The sequence below is a fragment of the Phocoena phocoena genome, chromosome 4, assembly GCF_963924675.1.
Source record: "Phocoena phocoena chromosome 4, mPhoPho1.1, whole genome shotgun sequence".
Lineage (NCBI taxonomy): Eukaryota > Metazoa > Chordata > Mammalia > Artiodactyla > Phocoenidae > Phocoena > Phocoena phocoena.
This window is the reverse complement of record NC_089222.1, coordinates 105,739,395-105,760,252: the sequence shown is the minus strand read 5'-3', so window position 1 is coordinate 105,760,252 and position 20,858 is coordinate 105,739,395. Positions and strand designations below refer to the sequence as shown.

The window sequence follows — 20,858 nt, the reverse complement described above, 5'->3', positions numbered from 1 at the left end:
AAAGTTAGTTTTTGAGGCATAGGCCTTTTAAAAGTTTCCCTTTTGGCTTTGACTTTGTAATAATTCCATTGAGCTTTTCTTCTTCCTCATCCTAGGAAAGTGATTTATGCCCTAAACAATAAAGAACCTTGACCCTTCTTTATCTCTGCACTTAATAAAATCCACTGGACATCTTCACTGAACTCAGATAAAATCTTCACATCTATAGCTTTGATTAAATTTGTGTACATATCAATCTCAGAAGTTACTAGAGATTATATTATGACAGTGACTCTAGAAGCCTTTGGACAAGTGACATGAATATAAGAGCTGTTCTCTAAGAACAAAATAAAGAGGGACAGAATTAAGTCAGCTGATCTAAGACTAATATTAACAATTTAAAGTCTAGACATTAACACACTAGTGTGCTAAGACCCATATGGAACTTAACCAGCTTTTCAGTTTAATCCTCTGGCTTGTAGTCTTTGTTGAGAAACCAGACAGAAGGAACAAAAAGGATTTCCACCTACTAATATCTAAAAAACCTATATGGCTAATGGACATTTAAAAAATTCAATAATATAATTATTGCCTCAGCCACACCTGTAATACCATCTGTGGCCAGGCTATGCTAATTTTTTTTTTAATTGAAGTATAGTTGATTTACAATATTGTGTTAATTGCAGATATGCAGCATAATGATTCATTATTTTTGCAGATTATATTCCATTATAGGTCATTACAAGATAATGGGTATAATTCCTTGTGCTTTATGGTATATTCTGTTGCTTATCTCTTTTATATATAGCAGCTTGTATCTGTTAATCACACACCCCTAATTTGTCCCTCCCCCCTTCCCATTCCCCTTTGGTAACTACGAGTTTGTTTTCTATATTTGTGAGTCTGTTTCTGTTTTGCATATACATTCATTTGAATTATTTTTTAGATTCCACATATTTCATATAGTATTTGTCTTTCACATATTTCACCAAGCATAATATTCTCTAGGTCCATCCATGTTGCTGCAAATGGCAGTATTTTTAAATTTTTTTGTGGCTGATATTGCATTGTATATATATGCCACATCTTAATTCAGTTATCTCTTGATGGGCACTTGGGTTGCTTCCATGTCTTGGCTATTGTAAATAGTGCTGCTGTGAACATCAGGGCACATGTATCTTCGAATTAATGTTTTTGTGGGCTTTTTTCCATATATATACCCAGAAGTGGAATTGCTAGGTCATATGGTATTTCTATTTTTAGTTTTTTAAGGAACCTCCATACTGTTTTCCACAGTGGCTACGCCGATTTACATTCCCACCAATAGTGTAGAAGGCTTCCCCTTTCTCCATATCCTCTCCAACATTTGTTATCTGTAGACTTTTTGATGATAGCCATTCTGACAGGTGTGAGGTGATACCTAATTGTGGTTTTGATTTGCATTTCTCTTATAATTAGCGATATTGAGCATCTTTTCATGTGCCTGTTAGCCATCTGTATGTCTTCTTTGGGAAAATGTCTTTTCAGGTGTTCTGCTCATTTTTTGATTGGATTTCTTTTTCTAATTGAGTTGTATGAGCTGTTTGTATATTTTGGATATTAACCCCTTGGTCGCATCATTTGCATATATTTTCTCCCATTCCGTAGTTTTTTTTCCTTTTGTCGATGGTTTCCTTTGCTGTGCAAAAGCTTTTAAGTTTAGGTCCCATTTGTTTATTTTTGCTTTTATTTCTTTTGCCTTAGTGGCCATGCTAAATTGAAGTCAGATTTAGATTTTTGCTTAGCCCATGCTAGTTAAGACATTATCATGTGCACACACATCTGTGGATATCACCAGCTGCAGGCAAATGAAGATATTTGTTCACCCAACATGTTCATTTGATATTCATATACATTTCCTTATATTTGGGGTTCCCTTGTCTGTGTGCCAATTTTAATGTTTATACAGGGAGCATTTAGTATATTATTCTCTCTAGTGAGTTTGAAATCAAAGAAAAAATTGACGGGTACCAAAACTGATCTAAAGCCTTTAAAATGAGCCTACTACTTACCTTTGGACCTACTTAAGAGAAAAGTTGGGTCTTTAAGTTGATACTCAGGCAGCCACAGGGAGCACTCTGGCCAGCCTCATACCATATGGATGCAATATACTCAAGAAGGGAGATGAGAGTCTTCTGGGAGTGATACTTTTCACTGGTTTTCCACCAATGCTCTTTTTCTGTTCCAGGGTGTTATTTCTGATCTCACATTGTATTTAGTTGTTATTTCTCCTTAGTCTGTTCTATTCTGTAACAGTTCTTCTGTTTTTCCTTTCATGACCTTAACATGTTTGAAGAGTACTGATCAATTTTTTTGGTAGAATATCCTACAGTTTGGGTTTGTTTGATGATTTCTCATGATTGGAATGAGTTTATGCATTTTTGGCAAAAGTACCACAAAAATGCTTTTGTATTTCTTGGGGCTTCATATCAAGAGATTTATGATAATAATATGCTTTATTACTTATTAGTGATATTACCTTGATGGCTTTGTTAAGTTTGTGTCCGTGGGGTTTCTCCACTCTAAAGTTGCTGTCTGTTTGTAGTTGATAACCGTCTTGCGGGAGATGCTTTGAAACTGCAAATCCTGCATCTCCTCAAACTTTTCACCCACTAATATTAGCATTGTTCCATGGATCTTGTCTGCAACATTCATTGCTGTGTACAGTATTTGCCTAATGGTGATTCTCTATTTCTCTCTTTTGTTCTATGTTTATTAATTAGTCTTCTTCTGTGAGGAAGAGCTGTCTCTTACACTTACTGATTAATTTGATTATTTGTAGGGACTCATGGATATTTATCTGGTTTTATGGATTAAAGTCCAATACTACCATCATTTATTTTGTTGCTCAAATTGTTCTAGCTTTAACTGCTCGGAGCACCTTCAGGTTGGCTCCCATGTTCTTATATTCCATCACTGTTTCAGCATTTCATTACTTAGTCCTATCTAGTTATTTTCCCTGTTCCATCCCTGCCGGAGGAGGGATTGAGGAGCCCCAAGTTCCTCATATTGGGAGAATAGTGTTTAGAAACCAAGATTTGGGCCCTAAGTGTGTATGTTGCTACTGAGGTGTCATTGCTCTGTGGCCCTCTCAATGGACAGAGCTAGGAAATTATATATATATATATAGTAGGTATATTACAAATGAATAACCTAATCATAGTGAAAGGGGGTGGGGAAAAGGCTAACTTAATGTTTCTTACAATGTTTATTTTAGGTATTTAGAAGATTAACAAATTTATTCAGTGCATAGATTGGCATGTATTGTAGGCATTTTTTGAAGCTCTTATAATGGAAGGTAGTTGTGATGTGGCTAATCACATACGATAATGGCCTTGGTTTGTAAATCAGATTTTAAAAGTGGGTGGATTCACTGTAAACAAGTAACGAAATTAACATTAGTGAACAGCTCCACTGACACCTGTGAAGTGTTTGATATAAATAATGAAAGTTGATGCCAGTGGGAGGTTTCAGGTAGGAAAATGACAGGGATGTGAATGGCCAGCTAACAGAAGTAAAGTCATGTGTGATAACTATGTTAGTGATCTAGTCTGTTATTACCTGGATTTAGAAATCAAGAGGATTGTTTGCTCAGTGACAAACTAGTGTTTGGTAGTCTTCATTGTTACATTAGAAAAAAGGAGAATTCAGTTAAGAAACAGATAATCATATTTTAGTCAATCACTTTATATGACATTTTAGGGGTTCCTAGACTGCTACGTTTGTATTATTTTTATACATTTGTGTATTAGGTAGCTCTGGCTGCCATAACAAAATATCACAGACTTGGCAGCTTAAACAATAGAAATTTATTTTCTCAGTTCTTGAGGCTAGAAGTCTGAGATCAGGGTGCCAGCATGGTTGAGTTCAGGCAAAGACACTCTTCCTGGCTTGCAGGCTGCTGCCTTCTCTCTGTGGCCTCACCATCGCCTTTCCTCAGTGCATGCATGTAGAGGGACAGAAAGATCTCTTCTCTCTTCCTCTTGTTATAAGGCCACCAATACTATCTGATTAGGACCCCTTCCTTATCACATCATTTAACCTAAATTACTTCCTAAGAGTCCTATTTCCAGATACTGTCACACTGGGGTTAAGACTTCAATACATGAACTTTAGGGGGACACATTTTAGTCTGTAGTAATTTGGATGATGTTCGTAAGTAAAGAATGTAATTATACAGCAGTTCTTTACATAGTAACAGTAAAAACTGTTACTTATTAGAATACCAAAGAAAATGACAAATGTAAGATGTGTTGTTCACCGCACAGTGACCTGGTAGAGCACATTCAGATTATGATGTCATGGTTATCAGCTCTCATTACCTGAGTGCTTATGATAACAGTTATAATGCAGGAGAAAACTTTCAAAGTAAAAAGATAGTGTAATGTATAGTTTTACATATTTTAAGGAAAATATTTAAAAAGTGGTGTTATAGTGAATGTTATAGTGAATTATTAGTGTCTGGCATGACATTAAACAGTATAAGATACAGTCAGCCCTCTGTATCTGTAGGTTCCACATCTGTGGATTCAACCAACTGTGGATCAAAAATATTTTGAAAAAAAATTCCAGAAAGTTCCAAAACACAAAACTTGAATTTGCTATGCGCTAGCAACTATTTACATAGTATTTACATTGTATTAGGTATTATAAGTAATCTAGAGATGATTTAAAGTATACGAGAGGATGTGTGTAGGTTATATGCAAATACATTATTTATATAAAGGACTTGAACATCTGCAGATTTTGGTATGGGGTGGGGGATCCTGGAACCAATCCTCCACAGATACTGAGGGCCAACTGTGTGTAAATTTCAGCCAGTTTTGTTTATGTCCCTTAAAGGGTATTGTGGGAAACCTACTGGAGGTGTCGTGCACAGGTACTTTTATCGTGTTAGGTTTGGGCTCAGCTGGATCAGGCAGAGTATTAATAGCCGAATCTTGGTGAATGAGGGAAGCTACAATGAGAACAGAACCTGAGAAAGTAGAAAGCTTCTCTTCTAAGGAGATAAACCCAGCCCATAAATAGGAAGTGCATAAGGTTGTAAGTAGAAATGTATTAGGGCAAACTATTTCGGATTAAAGGTAGAAAAAATGTGAGTCTGTTAGTACCTGTTTTTTATATGGCACCAGAATCGTGGTGTGGGGGCCAAAAAGAGGCAATAAAGGTGGTCAAACACTTTAGTGAAGAGAAAATTTAAAGCCAGGTAACTACCATTTATCTAACCTTCTTCTCCTTTTTCTTTTTTTCTGCCTGTGGTGGTTTGGAAAAATTTGTCCTACTTGGAGTCATCATAGTTACTAGTAGTTTTTACTTCCCAGCTAGTAAGGACTACTAGATATAGAAGGGGGATACAAGTTCACAGAGCTAATACTCTCTAGCTTTCTTCTTTATCCATACATGTTCCTAGAAACATTGGAGACATGCTAGACACCTGGTAATGCAATTTGGAATTGTCAAACAAGTGTGAAGTGTCTGGGATTTTGTCTAAGGTAGATTGCCACAGTTTCACAAATGGCCCAAGACATGAAACTCCTGGATCAGAGATAGCAGACTCTGTTACTCATGGCACAGCAAGCAGCATGTGCTTCAAGTTCATGATGGTTCCCTTTGCCCCTCAAGTGTCACAAAGGTGATGTGAATGGCCCAGGTGGATCCTGAACTCATAGTAAGTTTATATCACAGCTTACGAACCCCAAGCTTAGGGAGTCCTAATCTTTTATAATGGTCTGCAAGCATATCTGCCTGACCTTTGCTCCAGAGAGACACCATTGCTTTGGGCAGGGGCATCATGGATATCATCTCTATTTTTCAAGGCTGTTCCCTGTAAACATCTTTGAAAGGATGAAGGCAGTCAGGGCGTCTTTTAAAAAACTGTGGAAATACAAGAGACTCATGGAAAATTATCTCCAACAGGAAGTGATTAGTATGAAAAGTCCTTGAGCTCTGAATGTTCTTGGCTTTTCTATTCTGCTCTAGTTTTACCAGCTTTTAAATCAGGAGTTGGCAGACGTTTTCTGTAAAGGGTCAGATATTAAATATTCTAGACTTTGTGAGCCATATGATTTCTGTCACAACTACTCAACCTGTTGTAGCAGGAAAGCAGCCATAGATAATATGTAAATGGATGAACCTGGTTATGTTCCAATAAGACTAAGACTTTATGGACATTGAAATTTGAATTTCATGTGATTTTCATACATCACAAAACGTTTTTTTCAACCATTTGAAAATGTAACATCCATTTCTTAGCTTGTAAGTCATGCAAAAATGTGTAGCGGGCTGAATTTGGCCTATATGCCATAGTTTGCCAACCTGTTTTATAAGATGAATTTCTAGAATATAATAGTTTTAATACAGCAGTCTTGCATATGAGATATCATAATTAACATTTTATAGCAATTGATAGTTCTAAAATGTTTTCTCATAAATTATTCCCAATTTAGCTTCAGAGTAAATCTGCAAGATAAGCATTATTATCTCCATTTTATGGTGAGGCAACTACTGCATAGAGAAGGAAGATGACATACCCAATTCATAAAACTAGTTAAGTGACAGAGCCAAGACTGATTATATTCTGTATTCTTTTCTCCTCAGTATGGTACAGTTTAAACTTTCCTAATCAGAGTATCACACCACTATAATACTCATTTGTTGCCAGAATGTTTAGAGTTCAGTCTTGTAAATATTTATGGTAATAATAATGCATGCTCATTTCTAATTTTCTTTATTACTATAGTCTACTGTCTAGCTATTTTAATATTTGATAATTGGCATTTCGACAAAAACTAGGTATGGGATGTAAAGGCATTTGTTACAACATTTGGCAGCTGAACTGTGTGGTCATTTATATACTATATTTCTTTTCCACATTTTCAAATAATAGTTCATTTTATTTTCAGATGTATACCATGAAACTAAACAATAAAGAACTTTTTCCCCTTCCTAAATCATGTGTTCATGCTGAACTAATAATTTATCTGGTATAATTTAATTTATCCAAATTTAACATTTTCTCTAATAATGTACTTTTTGGATTGCTTCCCTATCAGGTGGTTGAAGATTATGCTGGAAGATGGCAGGTCCCTTTGCCACAGCTTCAGGTTCTTCAGACTGCACTTTGCTGTTTTACATCAGCCAGTGCATCATTCCCAGATGAATGTGAGCACGTACAATATGTTTTGAGTAGCCTTGCTTTGTAAGTACTCTTTACTTCTTACGAAAGTATTTTCTTGGTATATTTGAGAACTGGTTTTTGATTATTTTCTCTGCAGAAGAAACCTTTCCTAAAGTCTTCCCTCAAAAAGATTTCTATTTCTTCATTTAAGTGTTTAGGTTTAATTTTGAACATTTAACCACAATTTTACTTTTAGCTTTAGAGTTAAGTGGAATTGTTATATAGATTCTTAGGTTTACTACTAGCACTTTCCTTTCCTTTTTAATTCCCCAGATTCCCTTGGCAAACTTTAATGGTAAATCCCAGCAGCAGTTGAGGCCATCATAGTTAGCAGAGGGATCTTAAATCGGGCCAGAAAGAGGTTAGGAAACTTTGGTTTTTAAAAATACTTGTAAAGGACTTTGAGTTAAAGATCACAAACTGAGCACTTATATTTATCGTTTTTGCCCTCCTAGATCCTACTAAAATAGTAAAGAAGTAAAAGAGGGAAATACAGTGAAAAGAAAATAGAGAAGAGTCATCAGTGAATGAAAAGATTTCAACAATTTTCTTTGGGAAAGAAAACAGATAGAGGAGTGTCTTTGAAACATGTCAGAGCAAGTCACAACTTAATTTTCTTGTTTTCTGTTGTTCCTCACATTACACTCACATTAGTGGGTTTGAATTCATTTATCAACATTACAAAATACAATAGAAAATATCAGAGTGTGTCTCATGGGATAAGTATTATTTTGTAAAACTCTTGTTTTATATATTTATTTTTATGTATGTGTATACTTTATTATTTGTAAAACATTTTTTGAAACTGTGGGTAGCACATAAAACAAAATTATCCTCTGCCTTATAAGATAGGAGGAAGACCATCTGTCCTGCCTCCTTCCCCTTGGAATCCTAGGGAGGTGTAGAATTTGAACATTATAGGTATGAAATAGAGAGTAGGGAATGAGATACTTTGGGAGAATACAGATAAAGGAGTTAATTGCAGTTTTTCCATTCAGGCCATTCACTAGACCCTAGGGCCTGGGTAGGGTGGGGAAACAGCATTGATACTTTCTTTTTTTCTCTAATGAAATTAAATGACTTTGGAGCAGTGACCTTTGTATTCTGGCAATTAAGGGTTCTTCTTGAGACAGCTACCTAATCACTTAATTACCCTAAAGAAAAACTTACCAGTCACCAAACTCTAGACATGCTCACAGGGCTCCCAATTAAACTGCTTGTGGCTTTATTCTTAGATATTAATGGATATTCAAGAATCATCAGACATTTGGGGAATGCCTTCAACATGAAAAAAATACAATGAAAACAAACTAAAAAAAAATTCTGGAAGAAATACAGTTAATGTTGAAAACAAAAAATTTAAAAGAGAAATGTAAAATCTATAATTAGCATTTTCAGAGAGAGTTGAGAAGATTTGTAGGACATTAAAACATCAACATATCATGCTGTGTGAAAGGAATAAAGAGATACCAAAAATGAGTTTGTGGAAATTAAAAATACGTGATGGTTAAAATTTAAAATTCTGTAGGAAAGTTGCAACGTAAAGTTGAAAAAATAATCCAGAATGTAAAACAAAACCAAAGTGAAGGAATGCTCAGAAGAACACTGTTACAGTGACTTCATGTAGGAGGTTCATTATTTAACTAGCTGAAGTTCCAAAAAAAGAATTTAGAGAATATATGTTGGAGGAAATTATCAAATAAATATATAATAAAAGAATTTCCCAGAAATAAAAGTCATAAACTTCCAGACTGAAAGAGCCCAAGAAGTGCTCAGCACAATGAATACAAAAAATACTCAGCTAAATACATCATTTTGCAATTTGAAAATAACAAGAATGAAAAAGCAGATTTGAACACCGTCTAGAGAGAAAAAACTAGGTCACCTACAAAGGAACAAACATCAGATTGATGTTTGTTGATATATTCTACCACCCAACAGTGGGTGGTAGAATATAATGAATCAATGTCTCTGAAGTTTTGAAGAGAAATTATTTTCAGTGTAGAATTTTATACTCATTCAAACTGTCAGTGAAGTATGAGAGTAGAAACAATATTTCCAGGCATGTAAGGACCTAGGAGATTGATTTGTCCACATTCTCTTTCTTGGGAAGTTATTAGAGAATGTACTCCAGAAAAATGGGGTATAATATAAAAAGACCAGATGACAATGGATCTAGAAAACAGTAGCTTTTACTTAAGATAGACAGAAGAGAAGTTCCAGGGTCGCTGCCAAATAGGTCTTACAGATATGTCACCTCCAAGAGGGGAATATCCAGTAAAAATGGAGACTTGAAACTAACCTTGAGAATTTGGAACCATTTAAGGTAGTGATAAAAGTAGACAAGGCAAAGGAAATAAAAAAGCAATTAGAAAAAATAATCTGAACAGGAAATGACACAGAGTCATAACAAACTACTTAGATATGCACTGAATGTTACTTATATATAGTTTTCTTCATGTAAATGATGCTTATTGACTTCAAACTTTTAAAGCACAAAAATAATTATAATTACAGAACAGAGGAGAATTATTAACCTTTCAATATAAGACTATTTGATGGAAATTGCAAGTTGAAAGTGAAGGACAAGGGCACTAATATCCTTCCTTAAAATTCTTATTTTACAAAATGGAGTGTCAGTACATGAAACCGTAAATAAAGGTGTAACTAAAGTTACAAAGATAAATAATAGAGGAAATAATAGTGAATGACTGTTGGGAGGATGTACTTGTGTGAGGAGTTTAATTCTCTTCTATCACAGCGGGAAGTTAAGAGATAATATTTAAAATTGGTAAATCAAGAAATACTAGCAGAGCTTATTATCACCAGCTATTAAAAATACTGAAAGTTGTTAATTCTGGGTAATTGGCAGTGAGAGAGTGTTGAAACCTTTCTATACACTTAGCATTTTTAAATATTGAAGATGTGTAAATTTAATATATGTGAACTTTTATGTTTTTTTGATTTACATACATGCATAAAAATTCTAAAGAGTGCATGTACATTGTGCTTCTTTAAAAGTTTATATATATTTAAAGTTATAGAAGCTATGTGAAGTGATGGATATGTTAACCAGCTTAATTGTGGTGATCATTTCACTATGTATCAATTTGTATACCTTAAATATATACAGTTTCTATTTGTTAATTATACCCTAGTAAAGCTGAAAAAAAATTGTGGGAGGGGAAGAGTTTAGAATGTAACGTTATTTAGACTTGTAAGAGCACAGAAGTTTTAAAAATATATGTATTATTTTTAAAAAATAGATTTATTTTTGCAATGCCTAAATGAATATGGGAAGTATTAGGACTTGATTATAATTGACAAATCCTACCCAGCCTAGTTTAAACAAAAAAAGAAGGGCTTGGAGGGATTTATTAGATAACTAAATCATGGAGAAGCAAGGACTAGAGCTAGTTTCAGGATTTTCCGAATCTAGAGAATAAAATATCTAGAATTGTTCTCTTCCTTTCCATCATTCCTTTTTTGGCTTCATTCTCTCAGGGCTGTTGACAATTCTTGGATTAAGTTTACTTTATTAACCAAGGGAGAAGAAACCCTCTGCTCCCACTCTATTCCCCAAAATATTTTGGGAACTCAGGCCTGTCTGAGGTTATGTGCCCATTGCTTAAACTAATCACTCTGTTGAGAAGAGTATGGTAAGATTTTTGGCTATCTGATAGCAAGCCCACCTCATGGCTAGGGGAAAGGAGGATGCTACTTTGGCAGCCCTGTGAGGACCATAGAAATGTTGGAGGGATAAGCAGTTTCCTCAAGAAGTGAATGTGGTAGTGTGAAGGAGAGCTGGCTAAGTAGACAAAAGTAATGGATGTCACTACAAAGAATATTTTTATATGATATTTTGAAAGCTACTGAAGCAGCTTCAATTATTCTCTGCTGATTTCTGAGGAAAATAAATAAGTATTGAAAGAAATACATTATTTGTAAGCAAGAAGCATTGTTCTTGATTCAGTGCCCATTTGGATATTTCCCCCTTTTCATCTGTATAATCTTGTTAACTTTTGTGTTGTAATGTGAAAATGTTTTTAAGGCTTTCAAAAGTAAATTAAGTCATTTGTTGACTTATGTTTCACTGCTTGCTAGCTTTTTTTTTTTTTTAACTACTGCTCATGAAAAGAATGTATTAAGCAAAGGTAAATCTTATCTAAGATGGACAGCACTGGGCAAAAGAAAGTAAATTATCTTAGTGGTTTGTTAAATGGTAATGTTTCTTATAAAGAAAACTTTCTGCATTATTTGAATTTACTTTAGTGGAAAAGATAATTGTACTTTTAATACCAGAAGAAAAATGGGGAAATGGCCATATGGTGGTGCCATTGAAAGCGTTAGTGAGTCTGGAACAGTGTTCTAGTTTATTGAAATATTTAAGCTAGAAAATTCTTCTAACAATTATTCCATAATCATTCATTCATTCATTCTGTAAATCTCTGTGCTTGGTTCTAGAGGTAAAATAGAAAATAAGATTGGTGAGTCCTTGTTTTAAAGACCTTACAGAGCTAAAAGATATTACACAAGAGGCTCCACTAGTACGTATTGTTAAGTATGAAAGAATTATAGGGTACAGTGAGAGAGTTTAACAGGGGACCTTTCCCTGTCAGGGAAAATTTGCTCGGTGAACTAAAACTTGAGCTGAGCTCTGAGGGGATGATGGGAGTAAATTAGATGAAGGAGCAAAAGAGACTCCCAGGAATGGCAAACAGAATGTTCAAGGTGCCTGGACAGGATATCAGGTTATTAATGGATTTCATTATAACTCATATCTATTTGTAGAATTGTTTATGATATATATAGTGTATTTTAAAAGTTTTATTCACTTAAAAAATATATAGGTGAGCTAAAGAAGTAATGTTTATAACATTCTGTCTCATGCTTATATATATATGTATAATATATGCATATAAAATATGTTAAACATAAAAATAATATATTCTCTGGTAGTTTTGTCTGGTCTGTATATCTACCTTCATAAAATCCTATACCCACCTTGTAAATTAATATGTATGTGAAGATCTGCCTTCTGTAGACTGGGAGATTCTAAAAACTACACTTTTTCCAAGATGTTCTTTACAGAGAAGGAAACTGGATTCTGTTTTTATTCATACCTGAGTGTTTTTTTAAAGTTTATGGAAATGAATAGTTATGTAGAGAATTGTCTTAAATTGATTAATTATAATTTTACCTGGGTTGACTCTCCTTGTAAGCTGTATTTTCTAAAGAAATGAAGATTTTGCTGTGTATGTATGTATGTGTTGGCACTAAAAAGGACCTCAAATTAATTCCTTTTTTATAGATAAGAAAACTGAGGCCTGAGAAGTTAGGGGGCTTTTGCAAATTCAAGTTATTTAGTTCTGAGTGTTTATTTTTCCTGTTGTTTTCTTGTTTTAGATCGGTTAAATACTGATTTCTAAGTTTTCCAGGTAGAGCGAAGCCAAACACCCTGAAACTAAGCAGACCTTCAGGCAGAGAATATAGACTTCGTAAGTTTTACATAAAAGCAAGTTTTAATGCTGCCTTTCTAGCCTCTTAGCCAGGCGGAAAGTAAATGTTCATAGATTTCAGCAGTCCAGGCAGGGTTCAGTAATGGAAGTAGTAATTTGCCTGGCAGCCATTAGGTCCACAAGGACCCACATAGTCCACTGGAGGAGGAAACTAGTTCAGCTAGTAGCATTTAGTATATGCAGTGGCAAACACTAAAAGTATATATGTCAAGTTGCATAGGGAGAGAAGACCAAAGGGCCTTCTTTTTCATGGAGCTAAGTGGGTATACTCAGCCTCTTGTTTAGAGTGACTAGACAATCATGGGCCACACATATTACATGAGAGATCAGTGACTCTTTCTGATTTTGTTGCTGAATTTTACCATATTTCATAGAATTTGTGCCTAATTTCAGTCTCTACTATATTAAACCATGTTTTATTTGATTACATTTATAACTTAAGTCCAGGCTTCAACTAATTTAGGAGACAGCCTAGAAATCAGAGGAAGAAAGACTAATTCTAAAGTACCATTTTTTTTCAGTGGTGCCAGGCCCCACAAAAGGTGTTAGTCTTGTAGGCCCCAATCAGTACGTATATCCTTTCTCTACAAGATGTAACAACTCTTATTACTTCCTGACTCTTCAATTATTCTTTTTGAATTTTATTTTATTTATTTTTTTATACAGCAGGTTCTTATTAGTCATCCATTTTATACACATCAGTGTATACATGCCAATCCCAATCTCCCAATTCATCACACCACCACCACCACCAGCCCTGCCGCTTTCCCTGCTTGGTGTCCATACGTTTGTTCTCTATAACTGTATCTTAATTTCTGCCCTGCACACCGGTTCACCTGTACCATTTTTCTAGGTTCCACATATATGCGTTAATATATATTTGTTTTTCTCGTTCTAACTTACTTCACTCTGTATGACAGTTTCTAGATTCATCCGTGTCTCTACAAATGACCCAATTTCGTTCCTTTTTATGGCTGAGTAATATTCCATTGTATATATGTACCACATCTTCTTTATCTATTTGTCTGTCAGTGGGCATTTAGGTTGCTTCCATGACCTGGCTGTTGTAAATAGTGCTGCAGTGAACATCGGGGTGCATGTATCCTTTTGAGTTATAGTTTTCTCTGAGTATATGCCCAGTAGTGGGATTGCTGGCTCATAGGGTAATTCAATTTTTAGTTTTTTAAGGAACCTCCATACTGTTCTCCATAGTGGCTATATCAGTTTACATTCCCACCAACACTGCAAGAGGGTTCCCTTTTGTCCACACCCTCTCCAGCATTTGTTGTTCGTAGATTTTCTGATGATGCCCATTCTAACTGGTGTGAGGTGACACCTCATTGTAGTTTTGAGTTGCATTTCTCTAGTAATTAGTGATGTTGAGCAGCTTTTCATGTGCTTCTTGGCCATCTGTATGTCTTCTTTGGAGAAATATCTATTTAGGTCTTCTGCCCATTTATGGATTGGGTTGTTTGTTTTTTTAATATTGAGCTGCATGAGCTGTTTATATATTTTGGAGATTAATCCTCTGTCCGTTGATTCATTTGCAAATATTTTCTCCCATTCTGAGGGACGTATTTCATCTTGCTTATAGTTTCCTTTGCTTTTCAAAAGCTTTTAAGTTTCACTAGGTCCCATTTGTTTATTTTTGTTTTTATTTCCATTACTCTAGGAGGTGGATCAAAAAAGATCTTGCTGTGATTTATGTCAAAGAGTGTTCTTCCTATGTTTTCCTCTAAGAGTTTTATAGTGCCCAATCTTACATTTAGGTCTCTAATCCATTTTGAGTTTATTTTTGTGTATGGTGTTGGGGAGTGTTCTGATTTCATTCTTTTACATGTAGCTGTCCAGTTTTCCCAGCACCACTTATTGAAGAGACTGTCTTTTCTCCATTGTATATCCTTGACTCCTTTGTCATAGATTAGTTGACCATAGGTATGTGGGTTTATCTCTGGGCTTTCTATCCTGTCCCATTGCGCTATATCTCTGTTTTTGTGCCAGTACCATATTGTCTTGATCACTGTAGCTTTGTAGTATAGTCTGAAGTCAGGGAGTCTGATTCCTCCAGCTCTGTTTTTTTCCCTCAAAACTGCTTTGGCTATTCGGGGTTTTTTGTATCTCCACACAAATTTTAAGATTTTTTTGTTCTAGTTCTATAAAAAATGCCATTAGCAATTTTTTTTTAACATCTTTATTGGGGTATAATTGCTTTACAATGGTGTGTTAGTTTCTGCTTTATAACAAAGTGAATCAGCTATACATATACATATGTTCCCATATGTCTTCCCTCTTGCGTCTCCCTCCCTCCCACTCTCCCCATCCCACCCCTCCAGGCTGTCACAAAGCCCCGAGCTAATATCCCTGTGCCTTGCGGCTGCTTCCCCCTAGCTATCTACCTTACTACGTTTGTTAGTGTGTATATGTCCATGACTCTCTCTCGCCCTGTCAAAACTCACCCTTCCCCCTCCCCATATCCTCAAGTCCGTTCTCCAGTAGGTCTGCGTCTTTATTCCTGTCTCACCCCTAGGTTCTTCATGACATTTTTTTTCCTTAAATTCCATATATATGTGTTAGCATATGGTATTTGTCTTTTTCTTTCTGACTTACTTCACTCTGTATGACAGACTCTAGGTCTATCCATCTCATTACAAATAGCTCAATTTCATTTCTTTTTAAGGCTGAGTAATATTCCATTGTGTATATGTGCCACATCTTCTTTATCCATTCATCCGATGATGGGCGCTTAGGTTGTTTCCATCTCCGGGCTATTGTAAATAGAGCTGCAATGAACATTTTGGTACATGACTCTTTTTGAATTTTGGTTTTCTCAGGGTATATGCCCAGTAGTGGGATTGCTGGGTCATATGGTAATTCTATTTGTAGTTTTTTAAGGAACCTCCATACTGTTCTCCATAGTGGCTGAACCAATTCACATTCCCACCAGCAGTGCAAGAGTGTCCCCTTTTCTCCACACCCTCTCCAGCATTTATTGTTTCTAGATTTTTTGATGATGGCCATTCTGACTTGTGTGAGATGATATCTCATTGTAGTTTTGATTTGCATTTCTCTAATGATTAATGATGTTGAGCATTCTTTCATGTGTTTGTAGGCATTCTGTATATCTTCTTTGGAGAAATGTCTGTTTAGGTCTTCTGCCCATTTTTGGATGGGGTTGTTTGTTTCTTTGTTATTGAGCTGCATGAGCTGCTTGTAAATTTTGGAGATTAATCCTTTGTCAGTTGCTTCATTTGCAAATGTTTTCTCCCATTCTGTGGGTTGTCTTTTGGTCTTGATTATGGTTTCCTTTGCTGTGCAAAAGCTCTTAAGTTTCATTAGGTCCCATTTGTTTATTTTTGTTTTTATTTCCATTACTCTAGGAGGTGGGTCAGAAAGGATCTTGCTGTGATTTATGTCATAGAGTGTTCTTCCTATGTTTTCCTCTAAGAGTTTGATAGTTTCTGGCCTTACATTTAGGTCTTTAATCCATTTTGAGCTTATTTTTATGTATGGTGTTAGGGAGTGATGTAATCTCATACTTTTACATGTACCTGTCCAGTTTTCCCAGCACCATTTATTGAAGAGGCTGTCCTTTCTCCACTGTACATTCCTGCCTCCTTTATCAAAGATAAGGTGTCCATATGTGCGTGGGTTTATCTCTGGGCTTTCTATCCTTTTCCACTGATCTATCTTTCTATTTTTGTGCCAGTACCATACTGTCTTGATTACTGTTGCTTTGTAATATAGTCTGAAGTCAGGGAGCCTGATTCCTCCAGCTCCTTTTTTCGTTCTCAAGATTGCTTTGGCTATTCGGGGTCTTTTGTGTTTCCATACAAATTGTGAAATATTTTGTTCTAGTTCTGTGAAAAATGCCAGTGGTAGTTTGATAGGGATTGCATTGAATCTGTAGATTGCTTTGGGTAGTAGAGTCATTTTCACAATGTGGATTCTTCCCATCCAAGAACATGGTATATCTCTCCATCTATTTGTATCATCTTTAATTTCTTTCATCAGTGTCTTATAATTTTCTGCATACAGGTCTTTCGTCTCCTTAGGTAGGTTTATTCCTAGGTATTTTATTCTTTTTGTTGCAGTGGTAAATGGGAGTGTTTTCTTGATTTCACTTTCAGATTTTTCATCATTAATATATAGGAATGCCAGAGATTTCTGTGCATTAATTTTGTATCCTGCTACTTTACCAAATTCATTGATTAGCTCTAGTAGTTTTCTGGTAGCATCTTTAGGATTCCCTATGTATAGTATCATGTCATCTGCAAACAGTGACAGCTTTACTTCTTCTTTTCCGATTTGGATTCCTTTTATTTCCTTTTCTTCTCTGATTGCTGTGGCTAAAACTTCCAAAACTATGTTGAATAAGAGTGGTGAGAGTGGGCAACCTTGTCTTGTTCCTGATCTTAGTGGAAATGCTTTCAGTTTTTCACCATTGAGGATGATGTTTGCTGTGGGCTTGTCATATATGGCCTTTATTATGTTGAGGAAAGTTCCCTCTATGCCTACTTTCTGGAGGGTTTTTATCATAAATGGGTGTTGAATTTTGTCGAAAGCTTTCTCTGCATCTATTGAGATGATCATATGGTTTTTCTCCTTCAATTTGTTAATATGGTTTATCACATTGATAGATTTGCGTATATTGAAGAATCCTTGCATTCCTGGAATAAACCCCACTTGATCATGGTGTATGATCCTTTTAATGTGCTGTTGGATTCTGTTTGCTAGTATTTGTTGAGGATTTTTGCATCTATGTTCATCAGTGATATTGGCCTGTAGTTTTCTTTCTTTGTGACATCCTTGTCTGGTTTTGGTATCAAGGTGATGGTGGCCTCGTAGAAGGAATTTGGGAGTGTTCCTCCCTCTGCTATATTTTGGAAGAGTTCGAGAAGGATAGGTGTTAGCTCTTCTCTAAACGTTTGATAGAATTCACCTGTGAAGCCATCTGGTCCTGGGCTTTTGTTTGTTGGAAGATTTTTAATCACAGTTTCAATTTCAGTGCTTGTGATTGGTCTGTTCATATTTTCTATTTCTTCCTGATTCAGTCTTGGCAGGTTGTGCATTTCTAAGAATTTGTCCATTTCTTCCAGATTGTCCATTTTATTGGCATAGAGTTGCTTGTAGTAATCTCTCATGTTTTTTTTATTTCTACAGTGTCAGTTGTTACTTCTCCTTTTTCATTTCTAATTCTATTGATTTGAGTCTTCTCCTTTTTTTTCTTGATGAGTCTGGCTAGTGGTTTATCTATTTTGTTTATCTTCTCAAAGAACCAGCCTTTAGTTTTATTGATCTTTGCTATTGTTTCCTTCATTTCTTTTTCATTTATTTCTGATCTGATTTTTATGATTTCTTTCCTTCTGCTAACTTTGGGGTTTTTTTGTTCTTCTTTCTCTAATTGCTTGAAGTGCAAGGTTAGGTTGTTTATTCGAGATGTTTCCTGCTTCTTAAGGTGGGCTTGTATTGCTATAAACTTCCCCCTTAGAACTGCTTTTGCTGCATCCCATAGGTTTTGTGTCGTTGTGTCTCCATTGTGATTTGTTTCTAGGTATTTTTTTATTTCCTCTTTGATTTCTTCAGTGATCACTTCATTATTAAGTAGTGTATTGTTTAGCTTCCATGTGTTTGTATTTTTTACAGATCTTTTCCTGTAATTGATATCTAGTCTCATGGCGTTGTGGTCAGAAAAGATACTTGATACAATTTCAGTTTTCTTAAATTTACCAAGGCTTGAATTTGTGACCCAAGATATGATCTATCCTGGAGAATGTTCCATGAGCACTTGAGAAAAATGTGTATTCTGTTGTTTTTGGATGGAGTGTCCTATAAATATCAATTAAGTCCATCTTGTTTAATGTATCATTTAAAGCTTGTGTTTCCTTATTTATTTTCATTTTGGATGATCTGTCCATGGGTGAAAGTGGGGTGTTAAAGTCCCCTACTATGAATGTGTTACTGTCGATCTCCCCTTTTATGGCTGTTAGTATTTGCCTTATGTATTGAGGTGCTCCTATGTTGGGTGCATAAATATTTACAATTGTTATATCTTGTTCTGGGATTGATCCCTTGATCATTATGTAGTGTCCTTCTTTATCCCTTTTAATAGTCCTTATTTTAAAGTCTATTTTGTCTGATATGAGAATTGCTACTCCAGCTTTCTTTTGGTTTCCATTTGCATGGAATATCTTTTTCCATCCCCTTACTTTCAGTCTGTATGTGTCTCTAGGTCTGAAGTGGGTCTCTTGTAGACAGCATATATAAGGGTCTTGTTTTTGTATCCATTCAGCCAATCTGTGTCTTTTGGTGGGAGCATTTAGTCCATTTACATTTAAGGTAATTATCGATATGTATGTTCCTATTCCCATTTTCTATATTGTTTTGGGTTCGTTATTATAGGTTGTTTCCTTCTCTTGCGTTTCTTGTCTAGAGAAGTTCCTTTAGCATTTGTTGTAAAGCTGGTTTGGTGGTGCTGAACTCTCTCAGCTTTTGCTTGTCTGTAAAGGTTTTAATTTCTCCATCAAATCTGAATGAGGGGCTTCCCTGGTGGCGCAATGGTTGAGAGTCTGCCTGCTGATGCAGTGGACACGGGTTCGTGCCCCGGTCTGGGAGGATCCCACGTGCTGTGGAGCGGCTGGGCCCGTGAGCCATGGCTGCTGAGCCTGCGCGTCCGGAGCCTGTGCTCCACAACGGGAGAGGCCACAACATTGAGAGGCCCGCGTACCACCAAAAAAAAAAAAAAAAAAAAAAAAAAGGAAAAAAAAAAAATCTGAATGAGATCCTTGCTGGGTAGAGTAGTCTTGGTTGCAGGTTTTTCTCCTTCATCACTTTCAGTATGTCCTGCCACTCCCTTCTGGCTTGTAGGGTTTCTCCTGAGAGATCAGCTGTTAACCTTATGGGTATTCCCTTGTGTGTTATTTGTTGTTTTTCCCATGCTGCTTTTAATATGCTTTCTTTGTATTTAATTTTTGATAGTTTGATTAATATGTGTCTTGGCATATTTCTCCTTGTATTTATCCTGTATGGGACTCTCTGTGCTTCCTGGACTTGATTAACTATTTCCTTTCCCATATTAGGGAAGTTTTCAACTATAATCTCTTCAAATATTTTCTCAGTCCCTTTCTTTTTTTCTTCTTCTTCTGGAACCCCTATCATTCGAATGTTGGTGCGTTTCATGTTGTCCCAGAGGTCTCTGAGACTGTCCTCAGTTCTTTTCATTCTTTTTTCTTTATTCTGCTCTGCAGTAGTTATTTCCACTACTTTATCTTCCAGGTCACTTATCCGTTCTTCTGCCTCAGTTATTCTGCTATTGATCCTATCTAGAGTGGTTTTAATTTCATTTATTGCGTTGTTCATCGTTGCTTGTTTCATCTTTAGTTCTTGTAGGTCCTTGTTAACTGTTTCTTGCATTTTGTCCATTCTACTTCCAAGATTTCGGATCATCCTTACTATCATTATTCTGAATTCTTTTTCAGGTAGATTGCCTATTTCCTCTTCATTTGTTAGGTCTGGTGGGTTTTACCTTGCTCCTTCATCTGCTGTGTGTTTTTCTGTCTTCTCATTTTGCTTATCTTACTGTGTTTGGGGTCTCCTTTTTGCAGGCTGCACGTTCGTAGTTCCCGTTGTTTTTGATGTCTGTCTCCAGTGGCTAAGGTTGTTTCAGTGGGTTGTGTAGGCTTCCTGGTGGAGGGGACTAGTGCCTGTGTTGTGCTGGATGAGGCTGGATCTTGTCTCTCTAGTGGGCAGGTTCACGTCTGGTGGTGTGTTTTGGGGTGTCTGTGGCCTTATTATGATTTTAGGCAGCCTCTCTGCTAATGGGTGGGGTTGTGTTCCTGTTTTGCTAGTTGTTTGGCATAGGTTGTCCAGCACTGTGGCTTGCTGGTCGTTGAGTGAAGCTGGGTGCTGGTGTTAAGATGGAGGTCTCTGGAAGATTTCCACCATTTAATATTATGTGGAGCTGGGAGGTCTCTTGTTGACCAGTGTCCTGAAGTTGGCTCTCCTACCTCAGAGGCAGAGCCCTGACTCCTGGGCTGGAGCACCAAGAGCCTTTCATCCACACGGCTCAGAATAAAAGGGAGAAAAAGTAGAGAGAATTAGTAGAAGTATGAGGAAAGAAAGAAGGAAAGGAGGAAAGGAAGGAAGGA

General features: G+C 36.1%; 1 protein-coding gene across 1 annotated transcript in view; it reads left to right on the top strand.

The window, feature by feature from the left end:
• The window catches only part of ZNF654 (zinc finger protein 654), a 100,617-nt gene that overhangs the window by 14,878 nt on the left and 64,881 nt on the right, over positions 1-20,858 (top strand). The window contains exon 2 of the mRNA XM_065876860.1: positions 7,071-7,216. Coding sequence (XP_065732932.1) covers positions 7,071-7,216 — 146 coding nt within the window. The remainder of the gene's footprint in view (positions 1-7,070; positions 7,217-20,858) is intronic.